Raw genomic sequence first — 25,946 nt, forward strand, 5'->3', positions numbered from 1 at the left:
AAATATTTATTTTAAAGCACAACCTAAAGCTAATTTTTCTTCTTACTCGTCTTCTTTATCGTCCTCATCCTGTCTTGTTATAGCGTTAGCGCATAATGCTCCTTTACGCTCCCCGCAGACAAAGCAGCAGGGTAACACCTGCAGGTGTACTGGCAATGCATCATCTTCATCAGATTTCCTGGTGCTGATCAAGCATCTAACATAATGGGAATAAACACATTTCTTGAAGAAGAGAGGCACCGACCCCACTCTTCGAGACTTAACGAATTAGACGTGTCTCGCCACTTAATTAAATACAAATAGCACCTCTAAAAGCGGTGCTTTGCAGCGGTTCTTGGCGTTTACCTACCCCCCCTCGTAAAAATACTCACCGTGAAATTTGAGTTTTTTTTTTTTTTTTTCCGTAAAGGAAAAGAATTTTGATACTTGTGTATTATATGCCACTCGCTCAAGTTTACGCTGTGTAGAACTCGAGGACAAACCGGTGTCTTCGTTCGTTTCTTTCTCCTTAACGTGAGACAAGACAAAGACAAGTGACAGAATAGATGGGAAATATATAATTTGGGCTATATATTTGTATATAAGGGGGAGGGTAAAGTATTTAGACAGTTTGTCAGAAAACAATTCTTACTTCATAATATGCAGAATAATTGTACCTAACATATTTCACGGGGGGGGGGGGGGGGGGTACCAAAAGATTTTTCTCCAGGCGGAGGGTTACAAAATTATTTTTTCGGGGGAGGGTTTAATAAATTTTTTTACCTGCATTTTTAAGGTCAGTTTACGAGTTGGAGAAATGTTTTTTTTTTGACGAATATAGTCTTTGCCTGCAATTTTACGACCAAACCCGGTTCGGGTTTACAGGACAGACACTTTGCATTTCCTATGTCAACAAAAGCTAAGAGCTCATATGGCACTTGTAACGACGCCGGACGAGCCAAGAGCCAAGAACTCATATGGTATGAGCTCTAGCAAAATTCTAAGAATCAATAGATTGATTTAAAAGGAAAATCAGAGGCTTAATGCCGGTCAGGATTTAAAATAAGAGCTCTGAGTCACGAGGTTCATCTAAATATCAAAATTCACTCCGATCACCCACTCGTAAGTTATAATTACCTCATTTTTTCTAATTTTTCCTCTCCCTTCAGCCCCCCAGATAGTCTAATCAGGGAAAAAGACTTTATCAACTCAATTTGTGCAGCTCCCTGACACGCCTACCAATTTCCATCGTCCTAGCACGTCCAGAAGCACCAAACCCGCCAAACCACTGAAACCCACCCCCCTAACTCCCCCAAAGAAAGTGGATCCAGTACGGTTACGTCAATCACACATCTACGACATTTGCTTATTCTACACACAAAAATTTCATCCCGATTTCTCCACTCTAAGCGTTTTCCAAGATTTCTTGTTTCCCCCTGCAAATCCCCCCAATGTCAACAGATCTGGTCGGGATTTGAAATAAGAGCTCTGAGATATGAATTCCTTCTAAATATCAAATTTCATTAAGATCTGGTCACCCGTTCTTAAGTTAAAAATGCGTCAATTTTTCTAATTTCTCCAAATCAACACCCCCCAGCTGCTCCGAAGAGATCAGATCCGTTCCAATTATGTCAATCACGTATCTATAACTGGTGCTTACTCTTCCCATCAAGTTTCATCCCGATCTCTCAACTCTAAGCGTTTTCCAAGATTTCTATTTCCCTCCTCCAACCCCCTATGTCCCCGGATCCGATTCCAATTGAAAATAGAACATCTAAGAAATCCTTCTATATAGATCAAGTTTTATTAAGATCCGATCACCAATTGGTAAGATAAAGATACCTCAATTTTCACTTTTTCCAAGAATTCCGGTTTTCCCCTCCACAATGTCCCCGGATCTTGTCGAGAATTAAAATAAGAGCTCTAAAGCACAAGATCCTTATAAATATCAGATTTCATAAAGACCTGATCACCCGTTCGTAAATTACAAATACCTCATTCTTTCTAATTTTTCCGAATTACCTCCTCCCCCCCCCCCCAACTCCACCAATGAGAGCGGATCCAGTCCGGTTATGTCAGTCACGTATCTTGGACATGTTTTTATTCTTCCCACCAAGTCTCATCCTAATCTCTCCGCTTTAAGTGTTTCCAAGATTTCCGGTCCCCCCCCCCCAAATGACATATCCAAGCTGGATATGTCGGGATTTAGAATAAGAGATCTGAGTTACGAAGACCTTCTAAATATGAAATTTCATTAAGATCCTATCACTCCTTCGTAAGTCAAAAGATACCTCATTTTTTCTAATTTTTCAGAATTAACCCCCCCCCCCAGCTCCCCCAAATAGAGGATCCGTTCCGGTTATGTCAATCACGTATCTTGAACTTGTTTTTATTCTTCCCACCAAGTTTCATTCTGATCTCTCCGCTTTAGGTGTTTTCCAAGATTTCCGGTTCCCCTTAATCCCCCCCCCAATGACTCTGGATTCGGTCGGGATTTAAAATAAGAGACCTTAGTTACAGGATCCTTCTAAATATGACATTTCATTAAGATCTGGTCACTTCTTCGTAAGTTAAAAATACCTAATTTTTTCTAATTTTTTAGAATTACCCCCCCCCCCCCCAACTCCCCCAAAGAGAGCGGATCCGTTCTGGTTATGTCAGTCACATATCTAGGACTTCAGCTTATCTTTCCCTCCAAGTTTCATCCCGATCCCTCCACTCTAAGCGTTTCCCAAGATTTTAGACCCCTCCCCAACTGCCCCAAATGTCACCAGATCCGTTCAGGATTTAAAATAAGAACTTTAAAGCACAAGATTCTTCTAAATATCAAATTTCATTAAAATCCATCCGTTTGTAAGTTAAAGTACCTCATTTTTTCTATTTTTTCCGATTTAACCGCCCCCCTCCACCAGGATGGTCGAATCGGGGAAACATTAATTTCTAATTTAATCTGGTCTGGTTCCTGATACGCCTACTAATTTTGCCCAGGCTTGCCTGGAAGTGCCTAAAGTAGCAAAACCGGGACAGACAGACGGCCAGACCGACAGACAGACCATCAGAATTCGCCCCGCTATATGTCACTTGGTAGATACCAAGTGCCATAAAAAGCTGTACAATTTACCAATTAGCATGAGCAAGAAAAGGCATAAATATGGCAATTGAATATAAGTTAGAGGAAACTGAGAAAATACTGATCGTTTTGAGCACCTATTAAGATATGAAAAAAAGAGGGAAACAACCAATAGAGCAATGGTGTCAATTCACAGAACTGAGGAGGAAGAGGCAATTTTCTTTATTTTTTGTTTTTCAATGATGATACTCCAAAAATGCTAATTTTTTCAAAGAAAATATCGAAAAAAACTATTTATAAAAAACTAGGGAATAAAAAACATTATTGTTCCCCCCCATTGACACCATTACAACAGATTTTCGAGTTTAAGAATGTTGGCTGCGAATCTCAGTTTGACAATCAATGTCAATTAAAACCTTTTGAATTACAGAAGCAGAAGTAAAGTAGGGGTTAATATTAATAACTAGACGATTGATTGGATTCAAGTTTCATGTAGTTCGAATCTATATCAACTGCAACCTCATAAGACTTTGATTTAGTGGATGAAGGAAAGAGATTTATGACAGAAAATGAATTCAACTCATTTAAAAGCCCAATGTCATTATCTATTAATTCAGGCCGTCCTGGCCTAGTGGATTGGTGCGCTGGATTCAGAATCCTTCGTCTGAGAGGACGCAGGTTCGAATCCCAGTATACCCGATTAATTAGTTTGGGACGGGGGTCAGTCGCGTGGCTCTGTAAGCTTAGCCAGAGTCGACCCAGCTCTAAATGGGTACCTGGAGAAATCTGGGGAAGGTAAACAGGAAGGGTGTGCGAAAGCACAGGATGGTTGGACCCAACCCCCTCCCCCATTGCACTTCCTGGCTGAAGGGCCAAGAAACGGAGATCAGCACCGCCGGTAGGGACTGTAAAGTCTAACGCCGTATCCTTTACCCCTTTTTTTATCTATTAATTCAAGATATGACCTCTCCAGTTAACCTTTCAAGTTACATGTGAAAAAAAAATCTGAAACCTGGCGTGTTTTTTAACAGCCTTGAAGTTTAAAAAAAGATGTACATTGACTATCCTACTTGAACCTGTCTTGATAAAAAAGAAGAAGATAAAGGTCCACCGGAATCGTTGCGGGCACATAGGGGGTCATCGACGTCTCAGTTCCTGGGTCTTTCTTACAGGGACAAGTAGAAACCTTGTCACAAAATTGTCAGAGCTGGTGAAAAATAGCAACGGGAACTTGGAACACAGGAGAATCTTGACCCGTTATAAAATAGACCAAAAGTACCATAGAAATAGCAGTTTAGCTTTAGATTGTCCAGAATTCCTAGATGGAAAATTAGTTTCCTTAAAATGGTCAATTTTACTTAATGTCAAATGACAAGGGCTATACAATAGCTATTTTCTCCAAATTAATGGGGACAACTGTCCCTCCCCCTTGCCCCACCTAAAACAACACACCAGAATTTTACCCTAAAATAGAGTAAATTACAAGAATTTTGTGTACTTATCGGTTATATAATAGACATTATAAATTTCAACACAAGAAACTGGTCAAGTAACTTCTTTATACTGTCGATCATTTGGATGACAAAAATCAGATGGGACAATAACCGGTTATATTGCTTTGTCTAGTGATAGAAAAGTGTCTCACAATGGATTTTCATCATATTTTGTTTTATTTCATTAGCTTTATTAAAAGTTTGGGCTAAATATTTGTAAGTTTGGGTTATATATTTGCACATTAGGGGGGGGGGAGTAAAGCGTAGCATGTATTAAATACAGCAATGGTTAGTTTACGCATTTAATATATGCTACGCTTTAACCCCCCCCCCCCCCCCCCCCCCCCCCCCCCCCCCCTAATGTGCAAATATAGAGTCAAGATTTGTTTCTAAACTATTAGATATTCATCATATTTTGTTTCATTTCATTAGCATTAATCGAACTTCACTTCCCGAGTGTCTATTATATAACCGATTAGAACCAAATTTTGAAACCGGGGTTCATACATCTAGTTAACTTCTTTTTTATTGCTACCAAGGAAATCGTGGCAAAATCAACATTCCCGATATCTACTGCATGAGAGATTTGTAACAAAGATCGCCCCTTTTGATAATAATATCGATATGACATTCCAACAACCTAATCAATTCAAAAACACGGATAGTAAATTAAGCGGTCAATCAATCAAAGGTAAGGATAAATGATGTGTGAACAGTCAAATCCATCAATAACCAATTGGTGTTTAATGCATCAGCAAAAAGCAAGCCTAAATTTTAAAACATCCAATCCAGATGTTCCATCCAATAATTCACGGTAATTGGAATGCGGGCTAAAGTATATGATTGACTTTTCTCTTGTTTGAAGAAATAAATCAACCCAGATATTTCCCCGCGTCTCAACAAGAGGCTATGGAAATTCGTCACTGATAGATTCACAAGCAGGGCCGTATCCAGGATTTTGTTCAGGGGGAGGGGGTACAAAAGCTTCTTTTTTTGTTTTTACGAGTCAGACAAACATTTCAGGGGGTTCAAATCCTCTAGCCCCTCCCCAGAATACAGCCTTGAACACAAGCCAAGATTTCGTTTTTTATAAGAAAATTTGTTGATAATCAAGCATAATAGGCAATTTCAAACATCATAATAATTTAGGAATGGACTGGAAGCAAGGTCGTATCCAAGGGAGTATTGGGTCGGGTTTGAAACCCCTCAGAAGTTTTTGTCCAACTCACAAAAATGTAACAAAAATGCATATAAACAAATTTTTTATGCATCTTTTAGGTTTTTTCAGTAGCCCCCCCCCCTCTTTCAAGCAAAAAACCTGGTTACGTGCTTGACTAGAAGCATTAGCAAACTAATCTTAATTTTGAGACTATATACAAAAATATTTTCATAAAAAAGATTATTTTTAGCCAAATTGGACAAAAAGAAAAATTATTATCCCTCTGGCATTGCAAAGAACAAAGGTCCTAATTTACAAACATCAACTAGAAGACATTCATTTAAGTTGGACATTCACATTTGCAACATATAATTTTTTCATAAATTGATTAATAATCGCAATTGTAGTTATTTGATTGAAATTCAAAGCTTGAGAAGCCTGAAGGATGCATTTTAATGATTGTCTTAAATCAATAATGATAATAAATCAGGTTTACCTCCAGGTGCAAACTAAATATTAAAAAAAAAAACGGGAATATGAAGCTAACTGACATATTTCAAGAAGTAGTTATAATTCTACTGAAAGGAGATGACGAATTTAGGTGCATGGGAATGGAAAAACAGTTCTTTTTTTAATAAAGGAACCAAAAAATGAAGCAAAACGATGTTATATATCAAATATAAGCGTATATAGAAAGATCCAAAAAAAAAAATCAAAGTCAGCTTCGACTTCGTGGACGTTTTCTAAATTTCCTGTCAAAACTTGCATACAATGGGGGAGCCGATATGGGACGAATATTGGGATGGAGGAGGAGCGTGAATAACTGGGTTGGCATCAGGGGGCTTGGTGCTGCGATGAATTGCTAGTAGTAGCAGTAGCTAACAGAACACACAACAAATCAAAATTTTGAAACAAGCAGTAATGAAGAATCAACAAGCATTTTACAGCAGAAGGGGGGGAAAAAGAAAACTAAAAAAGACAAGAATTAATCTTCAGTCATTCAGAGAATAGATTTAAATCATGTTTACAATGAAATAAAGGAATTAAACGAGATTAAACAGGTAAAGGTTGGAAGTTTTACGAATGACCAAAAACTGGTACTTGTGTAAAGACGATCTCGCTGCAATTCTTAATTTAATCGATTGAATGCTTTCTACTCTATTAAATTTAAATTCAACAGACGAAAAATAAAATACTCACACGAAACGAGATCAAAGCATCTTTTTTCATCAGGTACTAATTTTATTTGGCATGTAAGCAGATTAACTTCAGTCGGTGCTTTCGATTCATCTGCATGATAAATGGTCAAAATCCCATCTCTGACTTCACATCGACGTCTCTGCCATACTTTACGAACTTTTCCCTCTGATTTTTTGAGAAGGTGCCCAACTATCATAGCGCCATAAGATTTGTTCGCTTGATTGTGAATAGGGTGCAGGTTGTACACTCCAGTTGGATTTGGAACCTGACAATATTATACATAGGTTGAATAAAAACGAAACAAAATAATAGCTCTGACGAGTTTTTTTTTAAGTGTTTGTGCTGTTACACTGGTGATTTCTGTTTCATTATATATAATATATCTATATATATATAAAAATAAGTTGTTTGTTTGTCCGTTGACTGACGTCATGTTTGTGTGTCGACTGACGTCATGTTTGTGTGTCGACTGACGTCATGTTTGTCGACTGACGTTATTATAAGGATTGAGCATTATGCCGTCATGAAGTTGTTTGTCGACTGACGTCATGTTTGTCGACTGACGAAAATACAGACCGGGACACCGGGAAACAAATGACGACCGGGACACTCAAAGAGAAATTACGAACTGGGACACCGGGACAAAAATGACGACCGGGACATAGGGACACAACTACAACGGGGACGCCGGGGGCACAGGGGGGATATATAAATGACGACCGGGACACAGGGAATGTTCGATTAGCAATCACCATCAGCAAAGCTCAAGGGCAATCATTATAATAACGAGTTATAGATCTGAATACGGATTGTTTTTCCCATGGACATTTATATGTTGCATGTTCAAGAGTCGGTAAACCTGACAATCTATATGCACAGACAATGGGACAGCGAAGAATGTTGTATATTCGCAAGTTTTACAAACATATATATATATATAGCTATCTATATTCACAGGTGGGACACAGGGACACAACTACATTGGCGCGTAACTAATATGGCGCGAAAAAAGCTAAAAAAAGAAAAAACCTAAAAAGAAAAAAACTTAAAAAACGGAAAAAGGTAAAAAAGGTAAAAAACTAAAAAGAAAAAAATACCGGGACACAAATGACGACCGGGTAACAGGGACACAACTACACCGGGGACGCCGGGGGGCACAGGGGGATATATAAATGACGACGGGGACACAGGGAACGTTCGATTAGCAATCACCGTCAACAAAGCCCAAGGGCAATTATTAGAATAATGAGGTATAGATCTGAATACGGATTGTTTTTCCCATGGACAATTATATATTGCATGTTCAAGAGTCGGTAAACCTGACAATCTATTTATATGCACAGACAATGGGACAGCGAAGAGTGTTGTATATTCGCAAACTTTACGTAGTTAAAAACATATATATATATATATATATATATATATATATATATATATATATATATATATATATATATATATATATATATATATATTCAGAGGTGGGACACAGGGACATAACTACAATGGGGCGTAACTAATATGGCGCGTAACGACTTACGCGGGCGGGGGGTTTTAATATGAAGGTTTTAATGTTGTAGCAATTATTATTTTTTGAGGTAAAAATGTTGTAACGACTCGTATACAGAATATAAGTTTTTATTTTCCTTTGCCTCAACAAACTCTATTATGCCTTACCGTCATGAAATTTCAAACCCAAAAAAGGCTGTTTCCCCAAGTCCTGGTTAATAAAAAAGGGGTTTCTCTATAAAAAGTTCAAAAAATAGGACTTTTTACTTTGAATTCCGACATTTTGCAAAAAAATTACTGAAAATACTAAGTGAAACACGTTTCTATGATTCATAAATGTACCAGGTAATCCTGATTAAAAGGGTACAAGGCAGGCTTCTAATCAGAGACAATTTGCTTTCTTTTCATACAGGGTTATCTCATAGATATTTGATTATTAAGAATTATTATTAGAATTATTAATTAGTAAAATTATTAAAGATTTCAAACAACGATATCAACTAAGCTTCAAACTTTTGCTTTTCTTTTTTTGGAGGGGAGGGGGGTGAATTGTTGTAATCCATTGTTAAAATATTTGCAATTACCAAGCCCTTGGACTCGGCACGTGGCGTCCAATTTCTAAAAACGATTTCTACTAAGCTTCAAACTCTTGGTTTCCTTTTTTAACGTTTTTGAATTGTTGTATGCACACATATTTTTTGCAATCACTAGTTTTTTGCTCTTTCCGCAATTTAGTGTTTATCATACTGAAGTCTTTTCAAAGACATGTGATTATTGAAGCTAGTGGATCTGGTTGCTATGGCTGGTTGCTAGGATTTGATAACTATATGCAAATGGGATTCTCGCGGATGTATGCAAAAGAGATGTACCCTCTGTAGTTTCATCTGACATGTAACTAGGAAAAAGGTATTCTGTCTGTAATATAGGTAAGCTTCAGTGTCCAAATAAGTGTGAAAGTTCAGTAGTATAAGCAGGCTTGAGTACCCAAATAAAGGTGTAAGTTCAGTATTCCCAATAGCCCCACTACTAGAGCTTACCCATTCCAAACAGCAAAAGACAATTCAGGTGTAGGTTTCAAAAATAACTCAGCAAAAGCACAGCTGAATATTTTACATGAAGCGCGACATTTAATTATATTCTGTTAAATTTTTATTTTATGACGAAAATTCCATATGTAGAATTTTAGATACGCCTTAAAATGATACGCCACTATTTTGAAATATAGCTTTCCTTATTTTGTTCCTACTGAAGATATTCCTACAGACAATGATTTATTCGGTTAATAGCAGTGTCATGGAGACATCTAGGAGTACTGCCGAATATCTCTTGATAGCGAAAAGGCTACAACCAATAAGAAAATTGTCCGGCGCTTATATATTATACGAGAAACACTAGAGAAGTGAAGTTTGGCTAATGCTAATGAAATAAAAAAAATATGATGAAAATATAATGTCTTAAACTTCAAAAAGAATTATGGACGGGGGGCTGCCCAGAGCACATTATATTAAATACGTAATCTAACCTACCCAAACCTAACCAAAATACCAACTAAATATTTAATTGAAGTATAGCTACGATGTATTTTCCCAGAGAGCCGAAGCTAATTGTCTGGTATTAACACCGTGGAAAACGTGTACTGTTTTATGTTCGCGATCCAAATTTTCGAATGTTTCTCGCATCTTATATAAATACCAATTGTCCCTAAGTATGAAACGAGAATTTTTTTTCGTTTTCTAACGAGTTTTTTTCATTTCGTTTCCTATATCTGTTTTTATGGCACTTGGTATTAACCAAGTGACATATAGCAATCGCCAATTCTGTCGGTCTGTCTGTCGGTCCCGGTTTGCTACTTCAGGCATTTCCAGATAAGCTAGGACGATGAAATTTGGCAGGCGTATCAGGGACGGGACCAGCTTAAATCAGAGATAATCATTTCCCCAATTTGACCATCTGGGGGGGGGGAGTGGGGGCCGGTTAATTCGGAAAAAATAGAAAAATGAAATATTTTCAACTTACGAATGGGAAAAATGAACGAAAGTGTTAGATACATGATTGACATAAACGGAACGGATCTGCTCTCTTTGGGATAGTTGGGGAGGGGGGGGGGGTTTCTGGAAAAATTAGAAAAAATGAGGTACTTTTAACTTACGAACAGTTGATACGATCTCCATGAAATTTGATATTTAGAAGGATATCGTGGCTCAGAGCTCTTATTTTAAAATCGACCAGATCTGGTGACATTGGGGGGGGGGGGAGTTGGGAGGGGGAAACCTAAAACTTGAAAAGCACTTAGAGTGGAGGGATCGGGATGAAACTTGGTGGAAAAAATAATCACGAGTCCTAGGTACATGATTGACATAACCGGAACGGATCCGCTCTCTTTTGGGTAGTTGGGGGAGGGGTTAATTCTGAAAAATTAGAAAAAATCAGGTATTTTTAACTTACGAACGGGTTCTCAGATCTCAATGAAATTTGATATTTAGAAGGATATCGTGTCTCAAAGCTCTTATTTTAAATCCTGACTGGATCTGGTGACGTTGGGGGAAGTTTGGGGTGGGGGAACCTAAAATCATGGAAAACGTCTAGATTGGAGGGATCGGGATGAAACTTGATGGGAAAAATAAGCAGAATTCTTACATACGTGATTTACATACTTGGAAGGGATCCGATCTATTGGGGGGGGGGGGGGTAATGCTGAATAATGAGAAAAAATTACGTATTTTTAACTTACGAAGGAGTGATCGGATCTTCATGAAACTTCATATTTAGAAGGACATCGTAACTCCGATCGCTTATTTTAAATCTCAACCGGATCAAGCGTAATTGGGGGAGGGGGCAGTTGGGGGGACCGGAAATCTTAGAAAATACTTAAAGCGGTGAGATCAGGATGAAACTAGATGGGAAGAATAGAAACCTGTGTAAGATACGTGACTGACATAACCGGACCGGATCTGCTCTCTTTGGTGGAATTGGAGGGGGGGGTAATTTTGAGAATTGAGGTATTTGTAACATACGAAAGGGTGACCAGATCTTAATGAAATTTCATATTTAGAAGGATCTTGTGCTTTAAAGTTCTTATTTTAAATTTCGACCAGATCCTGTGACGTTGGGGGGAGTTGGAGGGGGAAACCGGAATTCTTGGAAAACGTGAAAATTGGGGTATTTTTATCTTACGAATAGATGATCGGATCTTAATGAAATTTGATTTTTAGAAAGAATTCATGTCTCAGAGCTCTTATATCAAATCCTGACCAGATCGTTTGACATTGGGGGGAGTTGGAGGGGGAAATCTTGGAAAAACACTTGGAGTGTGGGAATCGGGATGAAGCTTGGTGGATAGAATAAACAAATGTCCTTGATACGTGATTGACAGAATCGTACTGGATTCGCTCTCTTTGGGGGAGTTGGGGGGAGGGGTTCAGTGATTTGGCGAGTTTGGTGCTTCTGGACGTGTTAGGACGATAAAAATTGATAAGCGTGTCAGGGAGCTGCACAATTTGACTTGATAAAGTCGTTTTCCCAGATTCGACCATCTGGGGGGCTAAAGGGAGAGGAAAAATTAGAAGAAATTGGGTATTTATAACTTACGAGTGGGTGATCGGATCTTAATGAATTTTGATATTTAGAAGGACATCGTGACTCAGAGCTCTTATTTTAAATCCTGACCGGCATTAAGCCTCTTATTTTCCTTTTTAAATCAATCTATTGATTCATAGAATTTTGTTAGAGCTCATACCATATGATCTCTTGGCTCTTAGCTCTTCTCACCTCGTCACAAGTGCCATATGAGCTCTTAGCTATTGTTCAGTATACCTTTCAATTTCTTACAGATGCACGATAATTTCAAAATTCGACACTCCAATTTCAGAACACCAATTGTTCACGATAAAGTCAAATTTGTTTCATAACATTTCGTGAATGAATTGCCTTTTTGCAATCCCTTTTACAAAAAAAAAAAAATAAAATAAAAAGTAAACGTTAAGTTCAAATGTTTTGAAAAGCAATCAGGTCGAAAAAAGCTTGCAAAGCATCCACTAGCTACATTTGTTGCGCCCTAACATACTTTGGCCAAAGCATAACATAAACTTTACGCATAGGGTGGACACTGAGGAGATGGCACTCATCCTAATTTTTACGATAATATCTGATCGTTTAATTTTTAACGTCACTTCTTACTTTCGTTTGACAAAAATAACTTTAATTATGTTTTGCTTGCATTTAATGCAAAGACTGTATTTATTTTAATTTTTTTTACAAATTAGATACGATAATTAGAAAGCCTACTAAGTTGGCATTGATCATATTTAGATTTGTCTGACACATGAAATAGGATGAATCAAGATAAAATGATCGAGATGCAAATGCCAAATTGAAGAAACAAGATCTCTTTTTATACAACAAATAAGGTGCGGTGATTAGTTAACCTGAAGAATTCCTTTGGTCCATAAACAGTACTACAACAAAGAAACGAACCATTAAAATTACATACATGCAGTATATATATATATATATATATATATATATATATATATATATATATACGAAATGGAGCAGGACAACTCTTTTTGGCAAAGCCTCGGAAGAGGACTATTTTCCTACGAAATATTCCATTTTAAGCCATAGTATTTTACTTGACTTCACTTTGATTTTCGGTGATTCTCGATCCTTGAGTGAATCATTTTTTAATCGTAAAAAAGGAAAAATAAACTACATTCTTGGCATACACGTGATAAAAGTTACATACACTCGATATCTTATAATTTAGTGAGTGAGTTAGATCTTGAGTGAGATTTATAGTGAGAGAGGGAGGAAGAAAAAGAGAGAGAGAGAAATATGGATATGGAGAAAGAGAGAGAGCACGAGAGAAAGGTACACGGCAAAAGCAATCATTGGAGGTAAAATTCTCTTACTTCCAATCCAGGTGAGCTTTTAATAAGATTCCGGATCTCTACAAGATGGCGTCTTTCTTCATCTTGCTTCTGGCGAATTTTTTGCAGCTTTCCCGATAGATCTTGAACGAAATTCTTGAACTGTTCCATTGTTTTGATTCCATCTTCGAAATAACTGAAAAATGGACACAAGAAACAAAAAAACAATCAGCTAGGAAATGTCCCCAACATATGTATGCAAACCCAAGGTGCTTTTTGAAACAGTATTCATTCTTATACTTCCTTTTTGTTAGAAGTGTTTCAGTGTTTTCTTTTTTGGGAAAACACAAAAAGTATGTTCTGTGATTTAGTGATCATTCAAATTTATATTTTTCCGAGTTTTGCCAGTTTTTGAAAGTCTATTCACATTCAGCATTTCCGTCCCTGTAGTTTTTTTTTTATTTTTCTTCCGTATTGGTACCATAAAATGAGGATAACACATAAATGCATAATACATGATGCTTTGGGAAAAGTTGCAATAGCGAGTAGAAGACTTTCAGACAATAACTAAGGCGACCACCACCTTTACATGATCTTGAATCTTCGCTATTTTGTAAATGATTTTATCTGTCTCTCCTTTCTTCTCTGTTATTTACATTATTCTATTATTTGTTCAGAAATAAATAACTGTTATTAACATTAGAAAAAATAATAATAATAACGTTCAACACGTCATGCGTGACCTTTAATAGAATCTGTAGGATAGAAGAGCAGTAATTAATGAATTAACAACTATTTTCTAAGAATTAATGGATGTAACCAGCCATGAGTAGTATATGCCCAATCTATTCAAGCGCAGAGTATCCCCTTCGACTCCTGATGCCAGCACTTTTTTTTAGCTACAGAATATTTGGCAGAATGTTTGGACTAATATATTTTAAGCAATGTTACGACGGAGCTATGAGAGAAATGAAACAACCTCAAACATTTTTTTTCCGCTTTATTCATTTAATCAGACCAAAAAATTCTCATAAACAAACTATGAAATTCCCAGGAAGAAAAAAGCTGTCCAAGTGCTGACAAGAAATTCCCCAAAAACAAGGATCTCAAAGGTGTAACAATAGTTTTTTATGACCACCTGTTATAGAAAACTCATTATCTGTCCAGGCGGTTGGATTGTCATGGGAATCACACTAAGCCTTTAATGGTTTGAGCGTTTGACCGTCTTCAGGCTCAAATTGATTATTCACTTGTTGCTTGAAGTACATATCTTTTTCTTACCTAATTTTGCTTCTCGGCTTTATTCAGATCCCAACACCAAGCAATACTTTCCAAAAAGTCTTCATAATATCACTTCAGAACGAATTCTATTCTTGGAATTTTCAGATTTAGATTTTATATGTCACTTTTTGGGGGGAGGGGGACTTGCGTCGTGTCTGAAGTTTATCGTTTAAGGGTTTCCATTGATATTTTCAGTTTAACTTGTCTGAATTTATGAATCTGAATAGTTAGTTATCTGTTGGCACTTCCGGATTAGGCTTTTGACTTTTCATGGATGTGTCATGTCTGAAGCTTGTTAGTTGAAATGTTTACTGTGTTAGAAACCCGGTAACATGCTAAGTTAACCTAAACAAACCTAACTTGAAAAGCAGTTCTCAATGTAACCTAGCCTAAAAACAAGTTATGCTGCCAGCTATAACTAAAACTGCAAAGATGAGAGCACTCTATTTAGTGAAAATATGTCACCATCTATAATTTCAAATTTAAAACTGACTGTAAGTTTTTGGATTTTTTTGTGCAACTGCCTCCGTCGTACTCTGTAGTTGGTTACTAAAAATAGTTAGTTTAGTGAAAAATAGTTGGATATAAGAAAGATCTTCAGAGATGATTTCACTCAAAGACAATGTCAATGTAGAAATAATAGTTGATGACGAAGGGAAATTTCTTGCTAGTGCTTGTGGTAACACGTTGCACGGTGATAAACCCTATCGCCAGCTTTCGGGTATTAGCATTCGACGGAAGATCAAAAGAAGACAGGCGTACTCCTCTCCCAATATCATAAACCATGTCTTGTCTTCGTGCCGGAAGTGTTACCTGCTTAAAAATAAAGTGGTAATAGACAGTGAAATCACAAGAAAACTGAAAAGGACATTGGCAGATAATATCAAAAATAAATACAAAGACCAATTGACGAAAAACAAAGCGCCAGCACACGTTAACACTACCATCGACCGTTTATCAAGACATACAGCCAATGAATCCAATAATACAAATGATAATTGTCGTGTATGCAATTATCATTAATAACCGTATATGACACCGAAATGCAATAAGTGCCATGGCAAGGGAAGACACGATGAACTATTTTATGGAACGAAATGAATACATCAAAAATTTGTATATGATATTAATGATATTAATAACATATAACATTGTATGTCATTATTTCAATAAAAGAATATCTCATTGCATTACTTTGTTATGTTTTCATTATTTATTTTTTTAGAGTACGCTAGCAACACCACTTTTAGTATTCTTGTTCAAAAACTCAGAGATGCAAGAACAAGAGCTTTCGGGCATGGACACTATTACCAGGCTCAGAGGCGGTATACTACAGTCTGAGATATGTTAACTGGGTTTATAGCACTGTAAACACCTCAACTAACAAGCTTCGGACACGACAAATCCACGAAAAGTCAAAAGCCTAATCCCAAAGTCCCAACAGACAACTAACAATTCAAATTCGAGAGTTCACACAAGTTAGACCACAAAATATCAACGTAAAACTTTCAAGGAATTAACTTCAGACACGATACAAACCCCCTAAAAAATGGACAAAAAACCCGAAGTCAGAAAATTCTAAGAAAAGATTTAGTTCTGAAACGATATTATGAAGCCTTTTTCTTGGTTTTGAGATCTTTTTAAAGTCGAAAATCAATATTAGGTATGAAATAGATATGTACTCAAAGCATAAAGTCGAAATTCTATTTGAGTATGAAGACGATCAAACGCTCAAACCATAGAAGGCTTAGTGTGATTCCAATGACAACCCAACCACCTAGACAGATAATGGATTTTCAATAGAAAGTGGTCATGAAAAATAATTGTTTCTATAACTTTGAGATCCTTGTTTCTGGGGAAATTCTTGACACTACTTCGACACTTTTCTTTCCGAGAATTTCATGGTTTTTTTCCGAGAATTTCATGGTTTTTTTCCGAGAATTTTCTTGGTCTGGTTAAATGAATAAAGCAGTGATAACGTTTGGGGTTACTTCATTTCTCTCATAGTGCCAACGTAATATTACTTAAAATATTTCCGTCTTTATTATTTTTGGTTAGAACGTTGTAAGAAGCTTAGGTTACAGTATTGAGAAATTATACACCTTCATATCTCATACAGTTTATTATAGTTAAATATATTATTTGCACTCACAAGTTACTTCACAGTTCAAAATTAACCAGTTAAAAATTCAATACAGAGTTCGAGCTTTTTTCTCTTCTTTAGAAAAACTTCAGAACAGATGTGTAACTTTTTTTTCTTCTACGCAAAATTTAGAAATGATGTTGAACTTGTTTCTCTTCTTTAGTAAAAACTCAGAACAGAAGTGGAACTTTTTTTCTCTTCTTTGAGAAAATCCAGAACAGAAGGGAACTTTTATTTTTTCTTCTTTGGAAAAATTCAGAACGGATGATTAACTTTTTCTCTTCTTTGAAAAAATATTATGTGTCTTATTCTTGAAAAAATCCCACCCACCTGCCTCTGAATTTTAATAAATTCCCAGTTCAAATGTCTCTAACTCTAAAAAGAATCCGTATCATCTCTCTCTGAAACTTTGGTGAAAAGCTTATCAACCAAGGGATGCACCAATTTTTACTCTAGTAAAAGCCCCTGTGAGCCTGGTAGCCACGTCTATATCTGAAAGTCCTTGACTTTTATCCTTGCATCCCTGACTTTTAAATAAACATTCTAAATGAAGGAGTTGCTAGCGTGCCCTAAAAGTAATGGAAACATAACAAAGTTATTCAACAAAATATTGTTATTGAAAACATGGTACGTAAAATACTACATGTTATTAATATTATAAAAAAATGAACGTTTCGTATCAGTTCCGTTCAAAAAAAAATAATCCACAATGTTTAATCTTGACTTGGTACTTTTTAGGATCATACACGACTTTTGACAAGGTTTCACCTACAAACTCATCACACAATTTATCATTGCTATTATTCTGTTTAATAAGGGTATTTGTTGATTAGCTACCAATGATACCACTTACGTTCATCAACGCTTTGCTTTTCAATGAATTGTCTTTAATTTCATTGCTAATTTTATCTGCCAATGCTCTTTTTATTTTGCCTGCGATTTCACTGTCTATTGCTCCATTGATTTTACAAAGATAACAGTTCCAACACGTCTACAAGATATTGTTTATGATATTAGTAGAAGAGTGTGCTTTTCTTCTTTTTGCCTTCCGTTGAATGCCGATACCCGAAAGATGGCGATAGGGTTTATCAACGGGCATTGTGTTACCACAAGCACTAGCAAGAAGTTAGCCCTCGACATCAATTATTATTTTTATGCTTGCATTCTCTTTGAGTGGTATCATCTCTGTAAATCTCACTTTCGTATATCCACCATCCAAAGAGTTGAATTTTTTTGGTACTTCGAAAAAATTTTATCTCTCACAGTCATGACGATGTACGTGTACGTTCCTAATAGTGTCACAACGAGTACGTGTTTCGCAGTGCATATATTTCTCTTTGTCAGTATTCAATGCTACAATAACACTGACACACCTTCTTGGAGTTATCTCAGGATCACTTTTTTTTAAATATGATGTAAGTGTTTATCCTTCCAGTGCAAAAATAATATTGATCAAAAACATACCATAAACTAAGCACTGTCGATTAACAATCACAGAGTACCATGGGGGTGGCCACATAACAAGAAAAAAGAAAAAATATGTTCACTAAAGACTTCATGTCATTTTAGTAGCTACAAAACGGGTTGATGGAAAAGAAAACATGTCGCTATCTACAATTAAAAATATCACCATCTAGGCTTTAGTTATATAGATGGTAGCACTGGGAAAATCGCTGATAAACCTTCTTCAGGATCTTGAACTATTAAAGAAGAAAAGGGTAGTGGCTATGGACGTGTTAGTAGCATTGCCCCCATACTACTAACATATGGTAATTTTACTTTGCTCAGTTAAGAAGGCTCCCTTCCCTCAATCCACCGAATATGTTAACGTAATTTATATACACTGTTTTACAGTAAAGTCTTCTTTGTATCTTAATTGAGCTGGGAAATTGTTTCGTTATAAATAAAAACAAAACCATGCATGTACTCAACATTTTTTCTTAAAAGATGCATGAGTTTAGTTGTGAGACCCAACTCAAAAGCAATGAACAAATTATTCAAAACATGAGATATTGGACCAAGAATTGCAGAAATCGCAACATTTAGGAAGCCACTTGCCTGAACTTCTCTTTGCACGTGCCTGATTAACACTAAGGGGATCCGATACATTCAAGAATCACCCTCTCTCATTTATTATAAACTATATTAGTTTGTGTGGCCGAACTATTTAGAATTCATTAGGCGGTCTTGCCATAGTTTGCTAGTCGGATAAGAGATCTGAATAAAGGACAAAAAACTAAAAGTCAACGCCTACTTTCCGGGAAATTTAAAAAGAATAATTTCTCCTGTTTTGTGCCGGAGAAAGAGATCATCAGTTTTAACAAAATTTGCATGATTCAAAGGTGCGAACTTTTTTTTTCATTATACGGGGAAGAATTTTCTTTTTAAAATTTAGGAAAGGGTTGTTCTTAAAAACATTCTAGCATACCTGCTAGGAAAACACTATATACCAGCTCAAAAGAAACATCGTTTGATCGATTTGCCAGCTTTGGGAAATTCATGTGGTGCCACCTGCTTGATTGAAAACCCAACCGACCAAGGGGATGGAAAATTTTTTCGTCTTTTCAATCCAGTTTCAAAGTCAAACGAAAGATTATTAACAGCTCTCGATGGTGGCTAGTCACCTGGGAGAACTCACTAACGGATCATTTGTGTTTGAGGCGGTCAGCCGACGCTGAGAGTCACCAAATGATTTTATACTATCGAATCCCCTCAAAAGCATAATTTTTACTACTGCTAAACAAGGTATAAAAAAGCAAGCAATTATTAACATAGTTCTGTCTTTTGTAAGTAACAAAAGCTATTATATGATACACCCTGGAACTCCCTTATTTCCACAATTATAACGACATGGAAACTTCGATTCGGATTATTCATTCTCCAAAATTTTCTGGAACACCAATTAGTGGGGGGTAGGAGGAGGGGTAATAACTCTCCCTAGATCTCGGAGAATGTTTATTTTAATCTTCAGCATACTTAAACATAGAAAATCCTTGTCTTCCCTAGAGTTTTTTTTAAATTTAGTGCCACTGACATCGGTAGATTTTATTAATAGAAGTGCAGTGCCTTCCATTCATAAAAAGATAGCAGGGTGGGGGTGATTTATTTTTATACATCTAAAGAGGCAGATTTATCATTGTTTTTTCAAAAGAAAATTCCAATAGAATACCAACTGGCGATAATTTTCAAAATCCATTCCTGGTGGATTCAAAATCCCCCCTCCCCCAGTAGCTGTACTAGCTGAACTAGAGCAGAGTTCCTACGTCAAACATGTTAACGAAAAAAATAATTACATTGGTAAAAGCATAAGAAGTAACCAAAACCAACTATTTCAAAATACAGAAGTATGTTGTCTGGGGAAGCAGATTAATTATTTTTATAGTGATTTTTTTGCTGATTTAGTCATTGTTGTTTCAAGATTCAAGTGATTTTTTTTTTTACCTGGTAGTAACCCTGGCTTTTAGTTCTGGTTGAAATGTTGGCAAGTTGCACCTTCATATCTGAACATCAGCCGTTTTGAGGATGTATTTAATCGTCCAAAGCTATCATAAGAACAGTACGGATACAGTTCCGCAGCAAATAGTCTTCAGCTTATCCGTTCTATCGCAGCTCGTGCACATAGGGCTTACCTTTCGAATAGTCTAACCCTTCGGCTAATACTAAATTTGAACCGGATTTTTTATTGTAAACGCAATATGTATTACACGTTACTCTAAAACTTTAACCCATACGCAACAGCTGGTGTAAACCTTTGGAAGACTTCCCTTGGTATCGGGGCCTAGTTGTGAATTACCTTAAAAAGTTGCTTTGCAAACGTCATGTGGCACAAATTAAGAACAAGAAAGCTACAAATAGAAAAGAACAGATGCTTATAGTATAAAGAAGACAACTTACTTGGTTTGAGCATTGTAGTATGCAATGAGATGTTCCAAAAGGTCAACTCCCTTTTTCGTTTTTATTTCATTCACCCGAATCAAGTACTAAAAGGAAAGGATAATATACAAAGTCATGCAAAAACAATAAAAGCTGGTACAAAATCAACATCTTGCTAAAAGTGAGTTTTGAGTTGTTGAAAGTGAAAATTTAGCCAATGACTCCACTGCCCTTCCTAAAAGCACACTGTTTACCACCATATTTCAAATACTCATTTACAACGATATCAGCAACAGATGACTTGCTCTTTTATAGTTCTTTTAGGATTGCCTCTAACTCTCCCTTGTAAAAATAAATCTTTCTTCACTTTTAAATTGTCAAAAAATTCTTTGGTGTTTTTTTTTCCCTAAAGATGTTCAGCCCATCCCTGTGTAACACTCCATTATTACTGATTGATGCTCCGTTCCTAACTGGGGCAAGTCCCGACTGACTCCTTCTTCATAATTTCTTAACATGTCAATACAAGATCTTACTATATTGCCATCTGGGTGCAAGTTTCACATCCTCGGCAGTTTTATCCATGCCCTCCATTTATAATCTCCTTAAATAACACATTGATTCCCTCCTCCAATTTCACGGGGAGTTGGAGTTGTAAACTATACTATTAATACTATTACTACTAATAACTCACTGCAGCACCAAGCCACCTGAGGCCAACACAGCTATGCACGCTCTTCCTCCAACCTAATCCATTCATGGCCTCCCTCTTTACACCCTCCCAGGAAGTTCCCATTTCCTTTAAATCTTTACTTATGACATCCTCCCAACCCAGACGAGGCCGACCTGCTTTCCGTGTAGCCCCAGAAGGTTGGCCAAAAAGGACAATTTTCGGCGATCTGTCATCTTTCATCCGCAGAACGTGGCCTAGCCATCTCAAGCTTTCTTTCATTATAGCCCTAGAAAGCGAGATTGAACCACATTTTTCGTACAACCTACTGTTTGAAATACAGTCAGTCAGCCGGGTACCCAGAACAATGCGTAGGCAATTTCATATCCAACAGTTCTTGGGAAGTTCCTTTCAAATTTCATTCTGGAGTCGATCAACGTTATATCTACTTGAAAGGTAGTTCCTCCTTCCTAATTTCAGCTTTAAATAAATTGCAGACACTATTAGATTAAGATCTTCATTTTTAGATCACTTGCGACACCCCTGTATATCCTAGTGCCTTGTAACTTCAATTTAAAATCAATATGATTTAGTCAATCAATATGATTGACCTATTTATTATTATATTTACTGAGTGTACTTCTCAGGAGGGGCCTCCCCCAGACCACTCAACGCGTCCCCAAGTGGCAGGTAGGTTAATACCTTACAGATATGTAGGGTACCTCTATAGGAGGCACGGACAAAGGGGGACCCAATCATTAGTGGTCCACAATCGAACTCCCAGGGTCCTATTGTAAATTCTGGACCCACAGACCCGTATGTCTGCACGGATGACAGAAGGGACGTTGTGAGATGCACACCAAGTGGCAGAAAATGGGCACCTTCTTGAACTGATCTAACAAAAGACTTATATACGGTCTAGAAAAAAAAAAGAAAGACGTATTTTCATATTAGCTACATAAAAAACTATTATAAAGGATTCATGAATCCAAAATGTACCCGAAACTACACTATGAGGAAGGTGCTCCGCTTTTTCTTTAATTGGCTTCTGTTCATGGGTTTTGACAGTCTCACAAAATTTATTATTTTTATGGGAGGGTGTGTGATTTGTACAGGATATGTAATTCCACAGTCAAAACAAAAAGACTGTTTATGGAGTTTGTAAACCTGTAAGAGTTTGGCTGTTGAGGTTACGTCTCCAACACTCGCTGTAGGCCCGATAGTCGCAAATACAAGCTTAGTACCCCCTAAAAATATCCTACTACACTACTTTCTGGTGAGCGCATAAGTATTCGACATAAGCCTTTTATCCAATCCATATGCTCGGGAAGGCCTCCCCAACATAGGAATTTGCACTGTGACAATAGTTTAGGTGATTCCTGACATGAATGTCTAATCTGCAAAAGCGTATCGAATGCTTGTCATGACAGCGTCACAAAAAGTAAAAAAAAAAGAAAGAAAAAAAAATTCGTTGTCCGTTGAATAAGTGTGTTTGCCTATTTTGGAACATCCTGCAGAATATTCCCTCCTTTTACTTTTGACCACCCAATTATTCTTTTCTCGAAAGAAAAAACCTGTAAACTGTCAAAAATAATTGAGAAAACCGCAATGCCTTTTCACCAGTTGTTCCTACTAGTCACTATTTGTGCCAGATTTTGTTTAAAAAAAAAAGAAAGACTGTTTTTTTCTCGTCTTGGTTTGTTTTAAATTCGCCTAAAATTCAAACTTATTTTTCAGCTACAATTATCGATAAAATAGCGGAACATTTTAAATCTTCAGTGGGTAAACTTGGTACTTGTTAAATATCCCAACCCGACTCAAGAAGTGAAATTTGGTTAATAATAATGAAATATACTAAATATGATGAAAATAGGATATTTTAGCAATAAAATTATGAAGACTACAACAGAGAATTAAGGAAAGCAGAACACCCAGAACTCATTATATTAAATATCAAACCTAACCACAATACCAACTCTATATATAAATTAAAATATACCTACATAGTAATTTATCTCACAGAGCCTGAGCTTATTATCTCCGAATGCAAACAGAGAAACCGGTTTTAAATAGATCAAGCAGATCAGACTTCTTGAATCTGGTCGGGATATTTAATAAGTACCGTAAACTTAATCACGATTGGTCTCCTCTGTTCCTGTGAGTGTAAAGACTGTTTATTCTGGATTGATTGTATAATTTCCCTTGTGTTGAACTGTGACATTTAAGGCCTCTGCGCCATTTTTTGTTTTGATGGGTTGAATCGAAAATTTAATATTTGGTAAAGGCGATAAGGGTGATGTCGTCGTAATGTCCGACAATTATAATCTTATCGAGCATAAAGGTCAAATCGATAAAACATTTTTTAAATTACGTTTAAACAGATGATTCACAGAAACTAAAGTTATTTTTCTTTCAATTTTAATTCTTCATTTCTAGACAGTGTTTACATTCAGTTCATTATGTAAATAAATACTTTTGTTTTCAGACAGTTTAGATTGAAGATAAAGTAAACCACCCTTTTCCTGTGTGTGTGTAATAATTAATGACTTTGCCAAAATTTCATCTTTTGTTGTCTAAAGGAAACATATACGTGATTTTCTATGGACAGCGAGCAATAACATCTAATGATTTATAGCTCTGCTATTAATTCTCTCTCGATAAAGGGCGAATTTTCCGGACACTCATTGAAAGTGACACCACTGCCCTTCCGGTATTTACTAAAGTCGTTGTATACCGAAAGAAAATTGGACCTATGCCGTTTTGATTAGAATTACCTAACGTGCGTGTCGAATTTCTTCATGACCTTACAAGAGTGCGTAAATAATGTTTGATGTTCCCTAGATTTGAATTCTTCTTCAAGCATTTTGTTTGGTGAAAATAACATTAAAAAGCAATCCAGGATTTAACCAGATCTGCCTACCGCACCTTCCTCGCAGAAGACAGAAGTGCATGCAGGAATTACATCAATAGAATGATGAAAGAAGATGACATAAAACGACCTTTAAGGACGGATGTGACTTCAGTCAAAGTAAGTCAAGCATCAAGCTTGGATGTCTCAACCAGCTAAAAATATGATTCCCTTAAATGGTTGGAACGGGTCATCAGCTCTATGTCGATAGGATTATCGAGGATTCAACGATTTTTACCACGGTCTTCGAAGTACACAAGCACCGCATTGTTTGAAATTGCCTCCCGAAGGATCCAATTGACCCTCTTCACTCGCCACTACTAAGGGAACCCTAAGTTTGCTATGAACGTGATTTCGGGAAGGACAATATTTTGTTCAAGCAAGTTATATCGCCATGACTTTGACTCACACAAAATAAGCAGCATGCCATTGTAATTCTTAAGCACGTGCCATTTTGTCAAACATTTGTTATTTCAGCAATTTCAAAGAGCCTGATGATAAGCCCAGTTTATCTTACCAATTGTGAAAGAAATAAGCAGCTCGGTTCTGATATCAATACAATAGAGTCATCACATCTGGAAACTATTCGACAACAGTTCATTTGGATGCACTCCTTTTCCATTCAACATTGTTCAAACATGCCTCTGACAAAAGCCGTGCATCTTTTGGAGCCTTCCAACCCTTCCTCGCTACGCCAATTTTTATTTCCGTAGGGGAGAAGGAATTTTAGCGCTTGTGTATTATGCGCCCCTTCACTCAAGTTTACACTGTGTAAAACACGAGGACAAACCGGTTTCTTCGTTAATTTCTTTCAGCTTAGCCCGAGACAAGACAAAGACAAGTGACAGAATATACGAGATATATATATAATTTGGGCTATATGTTTGCATATAAGGGTGAAGGTAAAGTATCTGAACAATTTGAAGTCAGAAAACAATTCTTACTTCATAATATGCAGAGTAATTGTGCCTAACACGTTTTGGATACAGACCCGCTATACTTTACCCCCCTCCCATAATGCGCAAATCTATAACCTAAATTTATTTCTAAAGAAACGACGAAACTAACGAAAAATCGGTTTGTTCTCGAGTTTTACACAGCGTAAATTTGAGTGAGCTACACATAATGCACAATTACCAAAATTCCTTCCCCTAGGATAATAAAAAAAAATCAAAAAAAATCTCAAATTTGGAAAGATTTATTTTCCACGGGGGTATTTTCCCGGGTGGCTGAAAGCCGGCCACCCTGTCCTTTATTACAAACATTTAGAGACGCCTTCTTCCGGTTCCTAAAATTTGTCTGACTGCTTCCGGTGGACATCCCAAAGCCATAATTAGGACACTATCTTTTAGTTCCAATTAAGTTTGGTTGAAATGCGATGACCTAGCTGTGCAAATCACAAGGTTCGGAAAACCTTCCGTCTCCTAGCCAATCAGTCGCATAAGACTTGTTTCTGTCTATTTCTATTTTCAACCTTCATATGCGTACAAAGTTACCAAAATTTCGATAAAACTTAAAAATTTCAGAAAATAATTAAACATCAAAAAAGAATCGTTAGCTCGGTAACATAGTAGACTTTTGGTTAACATAGCTATTTTTTCAGAATACAGTATGGTTATATAAGAGCCATTCTAAGTAACTGGACAGCAATCATTTATAAAATCACCTCTCAAAATCCTTCAGCGTACCCCAAAGGTGCGTGCACCCATGGTTAGGAACCCAAGTATGCTCTTGTATTACACCAGTAAATTTCGCTCATTATTAGAACGTCAAGACCACAAATAGTTTTCTTTTTT

General features: G+C 36.7%; 1 protein-coding gene across 1 annotated transcript in view; it reads right to left on the minus strand.

Annotated features, from left to right (window-relative positions):
- Positions 1 to 25,946, minus strand: part of LOC136032103 (arfGAP with SH3 domain, ANK repeat and PH domain-containing protein-like) — a gene marked incomplete in the record, with an annotated part of 90,480 nt that overhangs the window by 46,292 nt on the left and 18,242 nt on the right. The window contains 3 exon segments of the mRNA XM_065712252.1: positions 6,902 to 7,166; positions 13,321 to 13,474; positions 20,597 to 20,682. Of these exon segments, the coding sequence (XP_065568324.1) occupies positions 6,902 to 7,166; positions 13,321 to 13,474; positions 20,597 to 20,682 (505 nt within the window).

Source organism: Artemia franciscana, chromosome 10 (assembly GCF_032884065.1).
Source record: "Artemia franciscana chromosome 10, ASM3288406v1, whole genome shotgun sequence".
NCBI lineage: Eukaryota > Metazoa > Arthropoda > Branchiopoda > Anostraca > Artemiidae > Artemia > Artemia franciscana.